We start from the raw sequence: 19,213 nt of genomic DNA on the forward strand, positions 1-19,213 counted from the left end.
GTTTCTGATTTACCATGTTTCCCTTAGCGGAGTTCGTTCCGCGCCTCTCTAGTGTTGCTAAGAGAGTGTATTTTTATAGACCTCGTGTCTTTATCCATCACCTTAGTGGTAGACCCCTAGAGGGTTTTCTTTCCGCAGCGATCTTAGTCCCGCCTGACGAGTTCGCTTCCCAGTTCGCCTAGTCACTATCGTGGGTTAAGGAACAAGTAGTGACCGGCCTCTGCTTCAACCCCATTTCCGTTCCCTTAAAGATGAGAGTCGGAGGGTTTACGCAGGCACTGGAAGGGTCAGCTTCAGTGGCGCTTTGGTAGGGATTCCCAATTCGTCGGTCACGACGTGACGTCGTAGTGACCGACTGAAAGCGAACGTCACGTCACGTCGCCACAGTTTGCTGTTTCACTGCTGACATCGGCCGGACCCTTTTCTTCTGTCCAGCTTTCTCAGCAAAAAATAGCTGATTTGATAACTGCACCTGCCGCTCATTAAATACCTGTGAGGCGGGGCGGCGCTGGCAGATGCAATTATCTGCATGCCAAGTTCATTGGCGTTTAAAAGGTTTCTTGAAGCAGATAGGTCACCCGCAAAGCGGTTCCCAATTCGTCGGTCACGACGTGACGTCTCCGTTCCCTTCCTTCAGGGAACGAGGGTTACATATGTAACCGAGACGTTTTTTCACTAGAAATGTACTTGAGTAAGAGTAAAAAGTACCCATCCTTAAATTTACTTTAAAAGTACTAGTTACACAAAAAATGTACTCAAGTACATGTAACGAAGTAAATGTAATTCGTTACTACCCACCTCTGGTCTACACATAAAAGTACACCATTTACAGATTTGAATGTTGTTTTACTTTTATCTGCATGACCATAATAATTTAAGGTAATTTAAGGTGCAAGCTCATCTTGCGTATCACTGGCACGGGTTTACGGAGGGCAGGATGACAAGAAAGAGACATTAAGGTTTTTATTTAACATATTATTGACTTTTTGGACATCCCTTTGGAATCACTGCACTCATATCATCTAATTATGAGGTAATTGTAAATTTAAATATAAGTGCAGTGCTTATGAGTGCTCAAACACTGCTGACCGCTCATCTGTCAATCTGCCGACACTCACAAAGTTTGACATTAAATGATAAGATATTTGTCCAATCCTGACCCTGTGCTTATTTCTGTTCATGCTTTCTGAAGATTGTTAAAGGTTTCTACTTACTGCGCGATTTGTGGTGTGGCTGCATCATCTTTGTCAAACTTTCCTCAAAATATCTTCAGTCATGTTCATCAGAAAGAAGACATTTATACAGGTTTATAACAACATGAGAGTGAGAAAATTATGACAGGTTTGGGTGAACTTTAAATATGATGCGGTCAAAAATTTGGGTACAACTAACTTTTGCAAAAACTTAGTCTAGAGCCCTGTTGTAGCTTTTATATGATGATGTGTTTTGTAAGAGAGATTATTCTTATTATTGTGTGTAGTAAATGTTATCTTCATTATTATACAGCACATGTTCACATAGAGAGACACATCTGTGCAAGTTCTCTGTTAAATTGTTTAACTGGATTATTGTTGTGTGTTATAGTTCAGATCATCAGAAGAGAAAGAGATCAGATCCAGAGATCAGTTGTGTGTCTATGAAGAGTGATCGGTCTATGAATAATCCAATGCACTTTAAGAATGAATCAACATCTCCTGCTGTCGGGTATAAAACACTGTGAAACATGATTATAGCTTTTATATGATGATGTGTTTTGTTAAAGAGATGATAAATTATTCTTGTGTTTGTGTTTAGTAAATGTTATCTTCATTATTATACAGCACAAGTTCACATAGAGAGACACATCTGTACAAGTTCTCAGTTAAATTGTTTAACTGTAATCTGTTTATGTGTTATAGTTCAGATCATCAGAAGAGATCAGATTCAGAGTTCAGCAGTGTGTCTATGAAGAGTGATCGGTCTATGAATAATCCAATGCACTTTAAGAATGAATCAACATCATCTGCTGTCAGGTATAAAACACTCTGAAACATGATTATAGCTTTTATATGATGATGTGTTTTGTTAAAGAGATGATAAATTATTCTTGTGATTGTGTTTAGTAAATGTTATCTTCATTATTATACAGCACATCTTCACAGAGAGACACATCTGTACAAACACTCAGTTACAGTCTTTATATTAAAATAGTGTAAATGAAAAAGTCATATGAAAGTTTTTATTAGTAGGTTACATGCAAAGTAGGAATGGGCATTTTACAGTAATATAATATTTGTATATTTTAATGACGTTTTTATGTATTTTTAATGGGGATGTCATGATTCTCCAAATCCTCGATTCAATTACATTTTTGATTCTAAGGTCACAGTTTAATTCGACAGGTTGCTATGCCATTTTTAGACTATATTTATATGAAATATAATATCTGACCTTGAACCCATAGAGTCGTGCTGCCAGTGTAAACATACGGTACACGCACAAACCTGATAAAATAAACCTTTCTGTCAGTACTTTGCACCTTAAAAACGCGCTTTTATTACCGTGAGACTATACCCCAATAAGTCATGTTTAAATGCTGTTTTCATAACTCTTAAGCAACTGAAATAAGTTGTTGTGAAACTCAAACAGATCTCAGTTCAGAGAAACGTTCTGCTGTACACGCGTGCTATGTTCTGATTGAGTTCAGCTGAAGGTGGGAGGCGTGTGCTGTTTTTTTGTTTTCCATGTAAAGAGCAGCTCACGTGGTGTCTCCTGCATCTGCTATTCTATCTTTTGACTGGCTGTAGCTAGCGAAGTTAGAGGAGGTTGACTCGTAGTACTCAACATGTGTGTTTTTTCTAAAATATGTATCCAGGACGCAGCTGTCCATATACGATACAAAGCTTGGGTGTTTGGTTCACCACATAAACTAATTGTGTCGTAGGAGCAGGCTTCACTCAGTTTCTTATTTATTTTTGAGAGTGCTTGGACAAACCTGTAATAATCCCAAAGAAGAAAATTCCACACACAAACGCGTCCACCGCACAATTTTACTCCACAGACGCGCCGGCTCAGCGGCTGTGCTCGTGAGCCGAAACGCGTCTGTGAAACAAACAAAACAAGTACCTTTCTTCCCCGGGACCATTCACCACACAAACGTTCATATCCTGATCTGATGCAGATATTTCATATAGAACGCACAAAGTGAGAGTACTGGCACTACTAGTCCATCCAAGCTCGCGCCAGTCCAAGCTCTTCTCACAGCAGAGGCCGAGGCTACAAATGACGATTTTTACATCATTGAAAGAAGGAAGTGGAACACTGAAATCTGTATTTGTCCCGTCTCAGGGGAAACTGAGGAAATGATGCACGATCATTCAAAAACATGTCTGGGGTTTAAATGATACAAAGCTTAATGCAAATCTGTGAAGTGTCACTTTAATTTAATTTTTTTTCACAATTTCATAGAAGGCTTATAATTAGGAAATATCCACAACAAGATAAGCTTATATTCTGAATATATGTGTTTTTAAGTTGAAAACATTGTTTTCATTCTTTAGGACATGGCCTGCATAAAAATAATGTTAAAACCTCACACGGAGCGAATGCTAAGTCAAATCTTTGGTGTTTCAAGTCGGTTGTTAGTACAAATTCAGTTCTGTTTGATTTTACAGAAACCCCAAGTGAAGTTCAAAGTTTAAGGACTTGACATAAAGTACACTATCATTATTTAAGACTCCAAACACAAAGTAAGAGCCTGGGGTGTATGAAAAAACATAAGACTGCACAGTCAGTATATGAATATCTTCTTTATTTAGTTTGACTAGCCTAGAAATCTAGACGCACCCTAGCGGCCGCAAAATATATTTGCTGCCAGGGTTTAGTCTAGGCACTCACAATACACTTAACAGCTCCAAAAACCAAAATTTGGTCAGGCCAATCACATCGTGTGTAGCGTCTGTGGGGCGGGCTTAACATGATGACGACAGAGCTGCCTGCGACGGTTCCTACTTGAAAACAAAGAATGGCTGCTGCTGCTGGCGAACAGCTTTCTTTTGAAGAGGCTTTGGCCGCGACTCTGGAGGACTTAGACTTATGTTTTTCTTTGAGTGAAGAGCAAATAATCCTACTGAAGTCCTTTTTAAGCAAGAAAGATGTGTTTGGAGTTTTGACGACTGGTTACGGTAAAAGTTTGATATACCAATTAGCTCCACTGGTGGGGAAACGCATGGGACTCATACGTCACCTTCTTCATTGCTCTGATTGGTCATAGCGCTATCCTATTGCGTGCAGAGGCATTTTGAGGTACAACCTTATATCCCGCCCCTTGCATTGAGCCGTTTGTGTGAAGAGTTGCCAGACCTTACATCTTGATGTAGGTCTGGCTAACCAGGCTATAGTTTGACATGTTTTTGTGAAGAAAGACAACCATATTTAGCCGACCTGCTTCGTTGAAAGTTTATCATTCTACAATAATGCCAGCTGCAGGGAAAACTCTGCTTTGTGCTTATTCAGCAAGAACTAAGAACAGACATTTCTAACATAATAAATTAATTTCACATTATTTTACAAATAACCAGGGCTGGGTTCCCCGAAACCTTCTTAGCTCTTTGTCGTTCTTAAGTTGTACCTTAAGCTGTACCTTATCGTTAATGCGTGTTTCCCGAACCGTTCTTAGTTAAGTATCCCTTCTGTAAGTCATTCGTTCTTATGGTGTGTTTACACCAACCGCGTTTCAGGCGTCAAAATCGAGCGGGTAGACGCGTGGAAAAAGCAAGCATTTGAAGTGCATCAGAGGCAAAATCCGCTTCTTGTGGGAGGGGCAAGTGTTATGCGGTTGTCTGTTTGCAAGATGACTGATGTTGATTGTGCATTTATCAAGAGAGTTACCAGTTTGTATTTGGTAACCTTACTATAAGGTGAAAATAAATGACGCGGGTCGATAAACGTCACGTGACTCAAAGTGAAGTGTGTATTACAACTTATCAGGTTGCCCAAAGTCCTCACTGATACTCTTCCAAGCGAGGTCCTTTTTATTCCTGTCTCCTCTATAGAAATAAGAACTTGTGTCGTCATAGCTCCGGGTGACTGCTTACAGACAATATCAAGCGTTTGTTAAATGAGTGACTCCGGGCGGGGCTGCCACCACAGCAGCAAGCAGGCTCCTGATTGGTTAACGTGGCGCGAAATTCCCCCAAAGTTCAATTTTTTCAACTCGGGCGTCAGCCGCAAATTCACGTGAACCGCAAAATGCACAAAAAGCACCATTTGCGCGTACCGCGCACAACGCTCAATTTGCGCCTTTCGCTTCAGCCTGACGCGCGAATGAGGTGGAAACGCGTCTTCCGCGCCAAACGCCTCTTCCGCGCCGCGGGACCTCCAGGCGTGTGTCAACGTGTCTTCACACTGACTTGACATTGAAATCACTTGCGCTTCAAGTAAAACTTTTAAGTAAAACTTACCTAATAAAATCAAATAAAATTTACTTAATAATGCATGATAAAACATATGTTAAATAATTAAGTAAATGTTACTTCATTATTTATTTTTTTGAAGTTAGATTTATTTTAATCGTTTAATCGTAAAGTCTATTAGTTTTTTTTTTTTGGAAGCATTGCTGTCCTAAAAATATTAAATAAATTGTATTTACTGTTTGTTATTTTCTTTAACATATTTCTATGGACCTAGTTATTTTTTGTGTTATAAATGGCATTATAACACAAAATTCATGACTGACTACAAGTGACATGCATTGTCAGCATTGTGGAGAGAATTACAATATATGTTCTGAACAGGGTTCGTGTAAAGAAACACTGATCACCTGAACGGTGACTTCACAAAATTATAATTTACAACAAAACAACATCAATAATATAAGATCTTAAACCTTTATGACATTTTACTAACAAATATTTAAGTAGTTAAAGTTCTAATCAGTTCTTATTCTGTGAAAAAGCTTAAATATTCAGGCGCAAAGGATTGTGGGTATTCCTTACAACATGTGCAAATAAATTACTTGAATCTGCTAAAGTTTTTGATTAAAATTTACTTAATTGTTTTAGGACTATGTGCAGTGACTATAAAACAGTTAAATAATACAAGAAAATATCTAATACGACTTACTATTCCCACATAGTTAATTTTTTACATGAATTAATTGTGTATTTATCATCATTTTACTTAGGAAAATCTAGTTCTCAATAAATGTTAATATTATTATGTAGAAATTATGAGAGATAATCTAATAAATATTACTACACCAAAAAGTTCGTTTTTTCAGTGTACATAGCAGTCTATATAATTAAATATCTGTAAAAAAACGCAATAGCCTACACTCTGTGTTCAATAAGGCACATTTTTAATTTTATTTAATGAATAAACATTCACATAATTAGACATCTTTACACTGATGGTTGTTAGCTTTTTAATTCTTTTTTTCCAAAGGAACATCAGCTGCGCAAACTATTAAATACTACAGACGTAAGAGACTATTTAAAGAAAATGATTTTGTGGTGGAGAAGTTGGTGAAACTAAGGCAGCTATAGACCAGTTCAAATGATGTAAACAACACTGGTCCAGAAACACTTCCTGTTACAGTTTGTGAGAGTTATTTTTTTATTTCACATATATTATTATCTTTAAGATGTTTGTTTAACTTCAGTTAATTCAGGTTTATATGTTCTGTTGGTTTATTTTATCCCAACGTTTATCTAGTGTTAAAAAACGGAAACAGGAAGTGCTTCTGGACCAGTGTTGTTTACATCTGTTGAACTGGTCCATATAGCGAATATTATCACTAGTTCATGTATGCAGCCCATCAATTCATCTGACTGGCTTCTCTTTCTTTCTTTTATCTCTGCATAGTAAAATATGTTTCGCATGTTGTGCATTTATAGAGTAAATCAGGACAATTTATCTCCTACTTCTCACAAGGTGTGGCGTGTGAGCGTGTGAACTGACTGAAAGGCGTGTATCTCACAGTGAATGCGTGAGACTTGAGAGCTCCGATTCGATGTATTTCAACTAAAATACCCAACAACTACTGAACAACGCAGACACACAGTCCTCGTTTTTTCCACCACTCTCTTGCCTGTACAACTGACTGGTAAACCGAAGTTTTCACAAACTTGTGATCTTAAAGAGGCTGGCAGAGTGTCAGAGAATGTAGACAAGCTTTGATAGAGGGCATACATAGGCGGAGCTCAGCTGCATCGGCGCCCATCAGAGCTAAAGCGGGGCCACAGATTAGCTGTCCCTAAAGAATCCGCTTATCCAACAGTAGTTCTGCATTACATTAAATATTTTGCACGCAAGTTTTTTTTTTCCATTTTCATACCATGTATTCTCCGTTTAAATTCGTGCACCGAACCGTGACCCCCCGTACCGATTCGGTTCGAGACGAATACATGTACTGTTCCACCCCTAGTGTGCATACGATGGACACTTCACTATCCCATGATGCCCTGGCAGAGGAGTTATCCAACGAAGAAGAAGAGGCATGCGGCTGTTTTCATGCTGGAATGACATGACGTGATGATGACGTATATCACGTGATGTAGCAACATGGCGGATGTAGTACGTCCGAATCTCATTCATACTACCAGGATTCATACTATACAGTACCAACTGTTTTAACGGCAAGTAAGTAGGTACTTCATCTTATTCAGTACCTACTGTACAGTATGCGGTTTCTGACGCAGCCAATATTTTGTATTTTTCTTGCCAAAAATATAAATCGTTTCGCTAGATAAGACCCTTATACCTCGTTTGAGATCGTTTAAAGTCCTTTGAAACTGCAATTTTAAACATTTAAAGGAATTATCTTTATTACTGCATTAGTTAATATCCAAAAATGAAAACTCATCATCATTTACTCACTCTCATGTTGTTACAAACCTGTATAAATTTGTTTGTTCTGATGAACACAAAGGAAGATATTTTGAGAAATGTTTGTACCAATAGAGTGCCGAAGTAATGGCGTCACTTTGTAGGCCAAAATGCGGAAGTGAGTTAGCATTTTAGCACTTCTGGTTCCCTCGCCCTTAAGTCTATGGGTTTTTTGAATGGGTTTTTACTAAATCGCCTGAAGTAAGGTCTGTGGTAAACAAAGCCTCTAAATATTTACAAGTTTTGTTCTATGACATAAAATAGACCAGTTATAATCTGCTTGTGATTTTTTAAAACTTTATTGAGTCTTAAAAACGGTGCTTGCTAACAAGTTGTTAATAGGGACTACATCCTTTGACGGGGAGTTTAGACGTCATCATGACAGGAAATCTCTCACTAGTCTTTCAGCCACATGTTCTCAGAAGTTTACCTTTCAGTTAATATATTTAGTCTTTTCAAATTGAAGTTTTTCCAAATATTGTTGTACACAGAATTCTGTGATATTAACGTAGCCGACTAACGTTACCAGTTCTTTATTTCTGTGGTGAGACTGTAGTTCGACATGTTTTGTTTTGTCCGGAGATGCAACCACAAGTCGTCGATGAAAGATGCTCGTTTACCGTCCGATGTTCCCCAGTGGAGACTCTGTCTGTGCCGTAAGGTAAGCTCACACAACGATGATTTCCATGTGAACACCGTAGTTACTGCCTTAATGTGGCCATGACCAAACTTTAATGGTGCATATTGCTAATGATACTTCGATGGTCAGATGGAATTAAAAAGGCTAAGTTAGCAAGAATAAACGTTTTTCATAACAAAATCAACAGCTAAAATACCTGTGTCTTTCTCTTAAAACATCTAAAAGCTTGTTTACTTTGCCACTGTTTAATAGATTAGATCCGCTGCAGTATTATATTCAAAATAATACCTGGTTTATTGACTTTTATTGTAACTTGTTTGGATATAATTATAGAAAGGGTGGGTCCTACATCCTAATATTTGTGAACTTGGCTTTATCCACAATCATACTAATATGATTGTATTTGTAAACAGCATTAGGTAACAATGATATTAATCTTTGTTATTTTAGTAGTAAATGTTAACTATATTTAATGTGCTATATAAACGTGGACGGATCAATGAAGAAGATTAATGTAAATGCTGAAAAACTCCATTCTAATTTAATACCAATATTTTATTGTGTGATTTTAGTAATTTTCATTTGTAAAGGTGTAACTTCCATAAAACTAACATTGCTTATTTTGAATTTATCCTTAGACGAGCTGACCAGATGCCCAGTGTCCATTCTCGCATCTGTAGCTGTCATTTTCCTGCAGGGGACAAAAATGTCCCTGCTTTGTTTATATCCACAAATTATGTTCCCACTGGAAAAATTTTGGAAGATCATTCATACTTCCTTAGATAAGGATAGGGCTGATGTGCCTAAAAATGTTCCACCACCCATGGATGAAGAGGATGAAATGGCTACACAATTTATGGCTTACAAAGATGAGCCATCTCTGGCTGAATAACTAAAGAAGAGCTGCAGTCTGGACGAAGAAGAATCATCCAGCTTGAGATTGAGCATTCCATAGCAGAGATTCAGCTTCTCAAAGACAAACTCCAATGGCAAACAAGTAACTGTCATGACAGGTATTCAGCCTTTCAGATGAGTGAAAGTGTAAATCGAGATACTTTCAGTGCTGTGTGTGAATATGTTGCTCGTTTTGAGGATTCCATGATGTATTTTGCTGGATGGAGACCCAAAGAAATCATCCTTGAGGACCAGATTTTCATGACCTTGATGAAAATTCACCACAACTACACACACCTCACTTGCATTTTCCATGTGGGCATTTACATTGTGTAGCAACAATGCCAATTTTTCCCTGTAGAGACTTGTCATATGAATTATATAGTATATAGTTTGTTTTCAGTTTACTTATTTTATGAAAATAAAGATGTTTACTACAAAACTTGCTGTAAGGTTTCTATGGATCAGTGATTAGAGCATTTTGTTAACTGTACAAAATGTTGTGAGTTTAATTCCCAGAGAACACGCTGATATGTATAGCTTGAATGCACTGTAAGTCGCCTGTCTAACAAATACCAAAAATTAAATGTTAAACTTATATACTAGTGTAACTATACTCCAGTCAGCTCACAGTAATGTGAATGTGAGATGAAATTTATTACACAGGCTCTCACATTGGGGCTTGTGGTTTACCAGGTAAAAATATATAGAACATGTTAACAAAATGAGTATATGTGGTTTATTTAGGGAACATGTACGGTTTAGTTATAATATATTTAAGCATTTGTTGATGCTATTGGACAATTTTCTTTAAATTCAACATATATAATTATATATAACTATTATATTAAATGTTTGGAATTTAACTGTTATGTTTGTTCAGAGATTGTTTGTATAGTTATCTTATAAATACACAGAACACTATTATAACTCCTCTATCTCTCCTTAGTTTTACTTAATTAGACTCGATAAACCTTGTCCCTCATGCTGGCCCTTACAATACCGGTAAGTAAACCAGCATCTAAGCTGCACTGTTATGTCCAGATTTATAGTGGTTCTCTCCTCGATCTATGGTTTTTCTATCGTCTAAGAAAAAGTACAAGATTGGAAATTGATACGGCAATAGCTAACGTTAGTGCTTCTGATACGGTAAAAGCACATTTTTCTGGTGAATTAGCAAATGGTATGTAAACATACAATCAAACATAATACAGTGAAAGATCATCTTAAAAGTTTATTTGGGGCACAATGATCAGCCATAATAATCTTAATCGCAAAGAAAATAATATTAAGGTTTATATAAACTAACAAAATAATAAACTAATAAATAAAACATTAACAAAAGATAAAAAATATTTTCTAACATTTTTGGAAAAAACGAATGGGCAATATTTCTCATGAAAAAGTGGATAAGTGTTCATAAACAGCACAGATCATAATGAGCGAGCGTGTTGTTTAAATAAAGTTTGAGGAAGCTTGATGATGACGTTGGTCGCGACCATGGTGTGCTGTAGTCCGTTTATAGCATACCGTTAGCATTTTATATCTGACGACTTTATTTAGGCTTCAAAATTTATACATTTTCTATTAACTTGTAAAGATTATCTTGATAGACAAAACGTGTAAGGTTCATAACTCTTTGTTGAACACAGATCTTATTTTTTGCAATTTTCCAAAAGTCTATGGGGAAAAAGAATGGCTTTTTGATCAAGGGAACCCATGCGCCGCTAACTTCCGGGTTGGCCTACAAAGTGACGTCATAACTTCGGCACTCTATTGTAATTTTATTCCTACTATGAAAGTGAATGGGGCTCATGATCGGTTTGGTTTCAAACATTCCTCAACATATATTCTTTTGTGGTCATCAGACAAAGAAATGTATGCGGGTTTGTAACAACATGAGAGTGAGTAAATGATGACAGAGTTTTCATGTTTGGGTGAACTATCCCTTTAAAACTGTTAAGTGTTGGGGTCCATTGAAGTCCATTAAAATGAGAAAAATCATGTAATGTTTTCCTCAAAAAACATAATTTCTTCTTGACTGAACAAAAAAAGACATCAACATTTTGGATGACATGGTGGTGAGTAAATTATCTGGATTTTAAGAAAATGGATGAATCCTTTAACAAATAAATTACTCAGTAAGGGGTTGTTTTCGCTTTCTTAAAGTTAAAAATTATATTATTAGAACAAAAAAAGAAAGAACAGAAAGATTTATTGAATGAGGGCGATAATAAAAAACAGCAATATATCGGTCAACCACTAGACTTGATACCTTATAACAAGACATTTGTCTTGTTTAGCTCTGCATTAACAAAATAAATTAGGCTGTGTAACAAGAAGCTAACAAATCTCTCATGATGTGGTGATTTGGTGGAGCAGAAAATCTAAATAACACGCAATTAGTCTAAATGAAGAGTTTGGTTCCAAAACGCAATAAATCCATTTTGACAAATTTCGGTAAAAACGTGTTTTCTATACCAAGAAAGTGACAAGATGAAAACAACTATTTTCTGTTACAAACTTTCACACAGCATCTTTAGGTTATAAAAACATAAAAAATTCAAATCCATAACTTGATTTTCAAAGATTTATTATAAAAACGGATTATTTTTTCCACAAAATGCAATAAATCCATGACAAGTTTTTATTAAAAATGCTATAAATCTATTGAATCAATCGCCTATATAAATGTGCATTCATCTTTGCCATGTTATATTAATTTTGTTGACTAGTTGTACACACTAATTAATAATATAAACATTATTGTCATTAATCAAAACACTTATTATTAAGAAGTCATCGGTTATACTTGACGTCCTCGCTTAACGTTTTTCAAAGCGATCAGCTGTAAAATGTTTTGGTCCTGCTCGATTTTCGTTGACTTTGAGTAAAATTATGGAAAGTTTTTCATAAGATCCCTTGGGGTCAATGTGTTATCATGACAGTAACTTGATGCTGTCAGCCCGGCCAAAGAAGCACTGGTCTCCCGAGTTCCTCTGCGTAAATTATTACATGTTGATGGCTTACGTTTCTTTCCCGTCACAGAAAACCATCACAGGTTTATCAATGCTATTAAAGTATTATTTTGTTTTTGTTTGTTTGGTGATCACGAAGTACAAAGTAGATGAGGAAAACTAGGATTCCGTGTACTCAGCGCGCCGCCATTCTTTGTTTACATTGCGTGAATGGTGCGCTGTAATCTGTGGAGGAGTGGATTTATGGCATTCTGTAGAAAAGGGGGAGTGGCGTTTATTGCATTTTGGGAAAAAAGGGAGAAAAGATGACAGAATAACACTGCGGAAATTGGATTTTGCATAAAATTAAGAATTCACTTTATAATACTGACCTGATATAACAGTGGTTCCCAACCTTTTTAGCCCTAAGTACCCCCACAGCCCTATCAGTAAGGCTCAAGTACCCCTTCATCGAAACTAAACCAAAGTTGTGTTTTAAAGACAAATAATTAGTCATTTTAATTAATTAATTAATTTTAAACATTAAAGTAAAAAGCACTGACTGATGAAGCATATTTATTTCAACAAACCACTACCATTGCGATCAGTGTTTGCATTTTATCAGCTCATTTGCATTTTAAAAGACACACCCAAAAACGGCACATTTTGCTCAGGCCTACAAAATGGCAATTTTGACATGCTATAATTAATTATCTGTAGGGTGTTTTGAGATAAAACTTCACATATGGACTCTGGGAACGCCAAAGACTTATTTTACAAATTAAAAAAATTCATCATATGACCCCTTTAAGGGCCAGATTTACTAACAGCTTGCGCAAACCATAATTTTGGCATTAAATAACGACTGAACTTACTAAAGACACGCAATAGATATTTAGCTCTGAAAAGGTGTTATTTTTGCGACCTTATTGCATATGCATTTGTGGAAGTTTTCCTACATTAACATTAATGCGAGGAGAGTATTACATTTTGCCAGAGGAACATTCTTAAAATAAATATATAGTTTGCCAAGCCATGCTATGTTTAATTTGCTGGAGAAAAGAGGAGGAGAAGTCACGAGGAGAAGTAAAATCAGGTATTTCAAAACTTATTTTACCCTTCATCTTTCGTCCTCCGGTTCATAGTGTACTTTTACTTAGCTGGAATTTCACACTCCGCATTTCGCATTTTCATTGCGATGTCCTGCCGAGGTCTCTTATTTGCGACCCTGTACTAATTTGCGCTGCTCTTAGTAGATTGCAGTGGCCATTAGAGAAATGTGCTAATGTCATTATTGTGCATGTGTACTTTATTTGTGCCTTTGTAGTAAATCACACGCAAATTTTCAACTCTGGGCTTATTTGGAATTGAGCTCTCACGTCCTTTTTAGTAAATGCCCTAAATTTACTTAAATCTCAATTTAAGTTACTGATAATTTAAGTGTGCAAATAAGTTAAATTATTCTGTTCAAATATAAAGAGAAACAAAATGTGTTAAGGCATTCTCTATGAATACAAAAGACATCATACGGGCATTTACTAAAAAGGACGTGAGAGCTCAATTCCAAATAAGCGCCGGAGTTGAAAATGTGTGTGTGATTTACTACAAAGGCGCAAATAAAATACACAGGCACAATAATGACATAAGCACATTTCTATAATGACCATTGCAATCTACTAAGAGCAGCGCAAATTAGTACAGGGTCGCAAATAAGAGACCTCGGCAGGACATCGCAATGAAAATGTTAGCCAAAAACAATGCAAAAGTTTTTTTTGCATAATTTGAAAATGCAACGGCAGTGGGAATGAATATTATAACATTATTTAAACATTAATTATAGTTAATAAACTTTGTGTCTTTAGAAACTATTCAGGTTCATTAAAAATAGTCAGATCGTTCTTGAGTTGGACATCGCTATTGCGTTTTGGATCATGCAGTGCATTTACTCTTGATGGCTAATTATATTAATGATAAGATTAAAATTACAAAGTTGTCCTTTTTACAATGCTTTCCTCACAAAAATCAATCGTAGGTCAATGACTGGGCAAACGAAAGACATTTTTATTAAAAGTAAATTAGATCAAAGCAAAATGTAAATCTTTTCGCGTACCCCCTGGAAACTCTTCACGTACCCCCTGGGGTACGCGTACCCCCGGTTGGGAATCACTGTGATATAATACTGATTCTGGCAGTAACTCATTTTTTTCAAAAATGGCGTTTATTGCGTTTTGGAACCAAACTCTTCAAATACTTCAATTAGAAGATCTTTATTAAAGATCTTTATTGCCAAAACAATCAGAAATACATATAAATTCATTTTTATGTATATTTTACATTAAAGTCTGTAAAAGACAGTACAGGTGAAGTGAAAAAGCACTGTGGTGGCACATAAACCCTTTCCACGCCAGCGGTGTTTAAAAAGTTGACAGCCAGAACCAGCATTTTTAATGATTTAATGCTTTCTAGAAAATGTTCTTCTTTAAATATATTAAGACTACCATCTACCTCCTACCTTCATTTGTTCTCTTTTATCACCTTTCAAATATGGGTGGGTTTCATCAAAAATACAAAAGATCATATTCAAAAAGATGATCAAAACACGTGCTGTGTCTGAACTGTTTGGGAGGAGGGGTTGCTTCCTGGTTGCATAAGTTGGGTAGGAGCTCCATATGGTGGGTAGGAGCTCCATATGGTGGATAATAGCGGTATTGCCAGAAAAAATATTGGCAGGGAAGAGATTTCTCTTAATTGACGAGTTAACTTGTCAATGGCGGCAAAAGAGTTAAAAACAAACATTCAAATACAGGGCTCGACATTAAGGCTTGTCCACTTGTCCGGGACAAGTGGATTTTTTGAAGGACAAGTATAAGAGAAAATTAGTTGTCCGACCGGACAAGTTAAATTTCAAACAATGTTACTTAACGTTATGTGCCATTAATGACAGAGCAGAACACGCAGCGCAAACACCAAGCAGAATATTGACCAGAGAGCACAGCGCGCCGACACACACACACGTTTACACCTTGTGTTGTTACTAAACAAGCTGCGCTCGGCCGCGCGCATGAAACCTGATCGCCGAACACGGAGGGGCGGGATGGAGTGGAGAGTGGTGTTTCTTCAGGCTCTGGCGTGAATATAAATGACAAGCACTTCAACAGCGTTTTCATCACTGTGTGTCAAAAAAAACGATTTAAGTCCATATTTTTTCTCTTCTAAAGTTCGGAAAAAACACATAATGGTCTTAAAATCTTGCCTGTTTGCGCCGCGCGACAGCCGATTTGAATCTGACAGAGTTCGTCACTGTACATTAAAAAAAAAATCCCACACAAACATTACAGCGTAAATGCTAGGTTTTAGATTGATTATATATATATATAACAGATAATCTAGATACATTTTTCCTAATACGTTTTTTAAAACATGGTAATGTTTTAATGTTTTGCTTTAGTGTTTTAATATCAGACAATCATTGAAATGTGGGAAAATGTAGAGAAAGTTAGCAGATATAGCATCCTTCTTCAGAAAGAGCAGCAAGAAGCAGCCAAATGAATCTTAGTAAAATACATTTCAGTGTCCTACAAAATTCACATGATTTTCTGGTCTCTATTGTTTTTTCAGCAATGGGAGATATAAATTCTGGTTTCAAAGTAAATTTCAAAAGTTTTATTTGATTAAATAGTAAAAAAACATGAGGTTGAATTATGACTATAAATTGTATGTTAATCTCAATTCATTTTAATTAAAATTAAATTATTGTAGCAATTGTATGTTATACATCATTGTAATTAATGCACCTATAATACTTAATAGTATTTTAAGGTTGGATGATAGAGATTTTATGTGCCACCCCAGAGTAACTGCTGGCCCCTGCCTGGCCACCCCTATGAAAAATCCCTTGCTCCGCCACTGATTAGCAAAACACAAAAAATACATTATATTATAAATCTTTACCCGGACAAGTGAATTTTGTGCATGGACAAGTGAAACATAAATTAACTTGTCCGAAGAACAAGTTCCTCAAAAAGTTAATGTCAAGCCCTGCGAATAGCATTTCTTCTATTCAAATTATTATTCAAGATTAAATATTCAACCATTTGTGCACATCCCTAATTCACAGCAGTGTAAAAACAGTAAAGGTAATAAAGTTACGTGAAAATTCCACTAATATTAAAGTGTAAAGAAATTCTTGATTCTCATTTCTGCCATCCAGACAAATAACAGAACCTGACTGTAAGAGGAGGAAGATTGAACAATCTGATAATCAACCACAAGACTTCAATGAAAACATGAGTCCTCATTTCAGGTGAATTATAGGATTTTACTTTATTTGGTAGTAAATGTTAGAAAATATTGATCTTTTCTGTTTTGCATTAATGTAACATTTTACAAACCATTAAGAGTCCTGTGTCTTATGATACAAACATTTTGTTCTGTACAGTTTTACTCTTACAGGTATTTGTGTAATAATCTGAGTTAATATTTATTAATTTACAGTCATGAGTCTGATCTTACTGAAGTGCTGAACACATTCAGATCAAATCTGAGGAAGAAGTTTGAGTGTTTGTATGAGGTAACATCAAATAAGAGAAACCCAACACTACTGAATGAGATCTACACAGAGCTCTACATCACAGAGAGTGAAAGTGGAGAGATCAGTAATGAACATGAAGTGAGACAGATTGAGACACAATCCAGAAGAACAACAACAGAGGAGACACCAATCAAATGTAATGACATCTTTAAACCTTTACCTGAACAAGACAAACACATCAGAAGTGTGCTGACAAAGGGAGTCGCTGGCATTGGAAAAACAGTCTCTGTACAGAAGTTCATTCTGGACTGGGCTGAAGAGAAAGAGAATCAGGACGTCCACCTCATATTTCCACTTCCTTTCAGAGAGATCAATTTGATGAAGAACAAAACACTCAGTCTTTTAGATCTTCTTCATCTTTTCTTCCCACAAACAAAAGAAATGGAAATCTTCAGTGATGAATATAAAGTGTTGTTCATCTTTGATGGTTTGGATGAGTGTCGTCTGTCTCTGGATTTTAAAAGCGAAGTGAAGTTGTGTGATGTAAATGAATCAACCTCAGTGGACGTGATGCTGACAAACCTCATCAAGGGGAATCTGTTTCCCTCTGCTCTCATCTGGATCACCTCCAGACCAGCAGCAGCTGATCTCATCCCCTCTGAGTGTGTTGATCGAGTCACAGAGGTACGAGGCTTCACTGATCCACAGAAGGAGGAATACTTCAGGAAGAGAATCAGTAATCAGTGGCTGGCCGACAGAATCATCTCACACCTGAAGTCATCCAGGAGTCTCTACATCATGTGTCACATCCCAGTCTTCTGCTGGATTTCAGTCACCGTTCTAGAGAGAATGTTGAGTGAAGCAGAGAGAAGAGAGATCCCCAAGACTCTCACTCAAATGTACACACACTTCCTGATCATTCAGACAAACATCAAACATCAGAAGGACTATGAGAAGAAAGATGAAGACATGATCTTCAAACTGGGGAAACTGGCTTTTGAGCAGCTTGTGAAAGGCAATCTGATCTTCTATGATGAAGACCTGAGAGAGTGTGGCATTGATGTAGCAGAAGCATCAGTGTACTCAGGATTGTGTACTCAGATCTTCAGAGAGGAGTTTGGTTTGTATCAGGGGAAAGTTTACTGCTTTGTTCATCTCAGCATCCAGGAACATCTAGCAGCTCTTTATGCTCACATCTCCATCACAAACAACAACACAAATTTGTTTAGTAAAAAGAAGAAACAAACTGAAATAGAGAAGATTTCAGTGTCTGATCTGTATGAGAGAGCTGTAGATGAGGCTCTGAAGAATGAAAATGGACGTTTTGATCTTTTTCTTCGTTTTCTTCTGGGTTTGTCAGTGGATTTGAATCAGAAACTCTTACGATGTTTGATGACACAGACAGATCAAAGCTCTCACAGCAATGAGAAAACAGTTGAGTATATCAAGAAGAAGATCAAGAGCACTCGATCTCAAGAGAAATGCATCAATCTGTTTCACTGTCTGAATGAACTGGGTGATGATTCACTGCTGCAGGAGATTCAACATTATGTGAAATCTGGAACAGTAAGAGGAGCCAAACTCTCTTCATCTCAGTGGTCAGCTTTAGTGTTTGTGTTGTTGACATCAGAACAGAAGATGGATGAGTTTAATCTGGAGAATTTTGAGAATTTTGTTAGAAGAGGAAACAAAGCTGAAACACTGAAAGTTCTTAAGGAGCTGCTGCCTCTGATTTATGAATCCAGATCAGTTCAGTAAGTGTAAACTTTACTCTTTAATCTTTATTACTGAAGAAAAACCTCACAAATCTTCAGTTCTGCAGATGTCATACAGAGTTTAGTGTTTGATGTGTTATCTGTGTGTCGTTATTTATTCACACACAAAGACTGTGTGTGTGTGTGTGTGTGTGTGTTGGTGTGTGTGTGTGTGTGTGTGTGTGTGTGTGTGTGTGTGTGTGTGTGTTGCACTAACAAAAATGAAATGAATTCGGAGTTTAAAGATAATCCAGGGTTTTTTCATTCCAGGTTTATTTTTATTCAGGTTGTGTTTAACCCCTTAATTTTAAATACTGATTAACAGCTGATTAAAACTTGAATCTGTATTATATCCTTCAGTTGTGATTTAATTTTGTGTACCTAAAGGTGTTACTAAACAGCAACAATGTTATTATTGTCATTCAAAGTGTAAATATATACAGCTCATACAGGTAAAGGAAATGTAACTGTGGTCTTTAGAGTCGAGTAGATCTTTATTGTCCCACATTTGTCATGGATTCATCTCCAGTAGACACATGTAAGACAAACTGTAGGGATGTCCATGTATGTC

The 19,213-nt window shown here is 36.5% G+C and overlaps 3 protein-coding genes across 3 annotated transcripts in view; all 3 read left to right on the forward strand.

The window, feature by feature from the left end:
- The window catches only part of LOC141363221 (NLR family CARD domain-containing protein 3-like), a 460,117-nt gene that overhangs the window by 350,943 nt on the left and 89,961 nt on the right, over positions 1–19,213 (forward strand). The window lies entirely within an intron of this gene.
- Positions 1,765–18,646, forward strand: LOC141363149 (uncharacterized). Its single transcript, XM_073865712.1, has 5 exons — positions 1,765–1,793; positions 1,899–2,012; positions 16,568–16,660; positions 16,852–17,688; positions 18,118–18,646. The coding sequence occupies exons 1-5, from the start codon at positions 1,765–1,767 to the stop codon at positions 18,644–18,646; spliced, it is 1,602 nt and encodes a 533-aa protein (XP_073721813.1).
- LOC141363150 (protein NLRC3-like) overlaps positions 8,475–19,213 on the forward strand; it is a 98,259-nt gene continuing 87,520 nt past the window's right edge. Inside the window, exons 1-4 of the mRNA XM_073865714.1 lie at positions 8,475–8,527; positions 16,568–16,660; positions 16,852–17,012; positions 17,571–18,642. Of these exons, the coding sequence (XP_073721815.1) occupies positions 8,475–8,527; positions 16,568–16,660; positions 16,852–17,012; positions 17,571–18,642 (1,379 nt within the window). The remainder of the gene's footprint in view (positions 8,528–16,567; positions 16,661–16,851; positions 17,013–17,570; positions 18,643–19,213) is intronic.

The sequence above is a fragment of the Misgurnus anguillicaudatus genome, unplaced genomic scaffold (assembly GCF_027580225.2).
Source record: "Misgurnus anguillicaudatus unplaced genomic scaffold, ASM2758022v2 HiC_scaffold_33, whole genome shotgun sequence".
NCBI lineage: Eukaryota > Metazoa > Chordata > Actinopteri > Cypriniformes > Cobitidae > Misgurnus > Misgurnus anguillicaudatus.

Excerpts from the sequence above, each read along its gene's own strand:
- LOC141363149 (XM_073865712.1), top strand. The coding sequence starts at position 1,765 with ATGATAAATTATTCTTGTGTTTGTGTTTA. Across the intron at positions 16,661-16,851 it reads AACATGAGTCCTCATTTCAG|TCATGAGTCTGATCTTACTG; the intron begins GTGAATTATAGG and ends ATTAATTTACAG. Across the intron at positions 17,689-18,117 it reads TCCAGGAGTCTCTACATCAT|TAAAAAGAAGAAACAAACTG; the intron begins GTGTCACATCCC and ends AAATTTGTTTAG.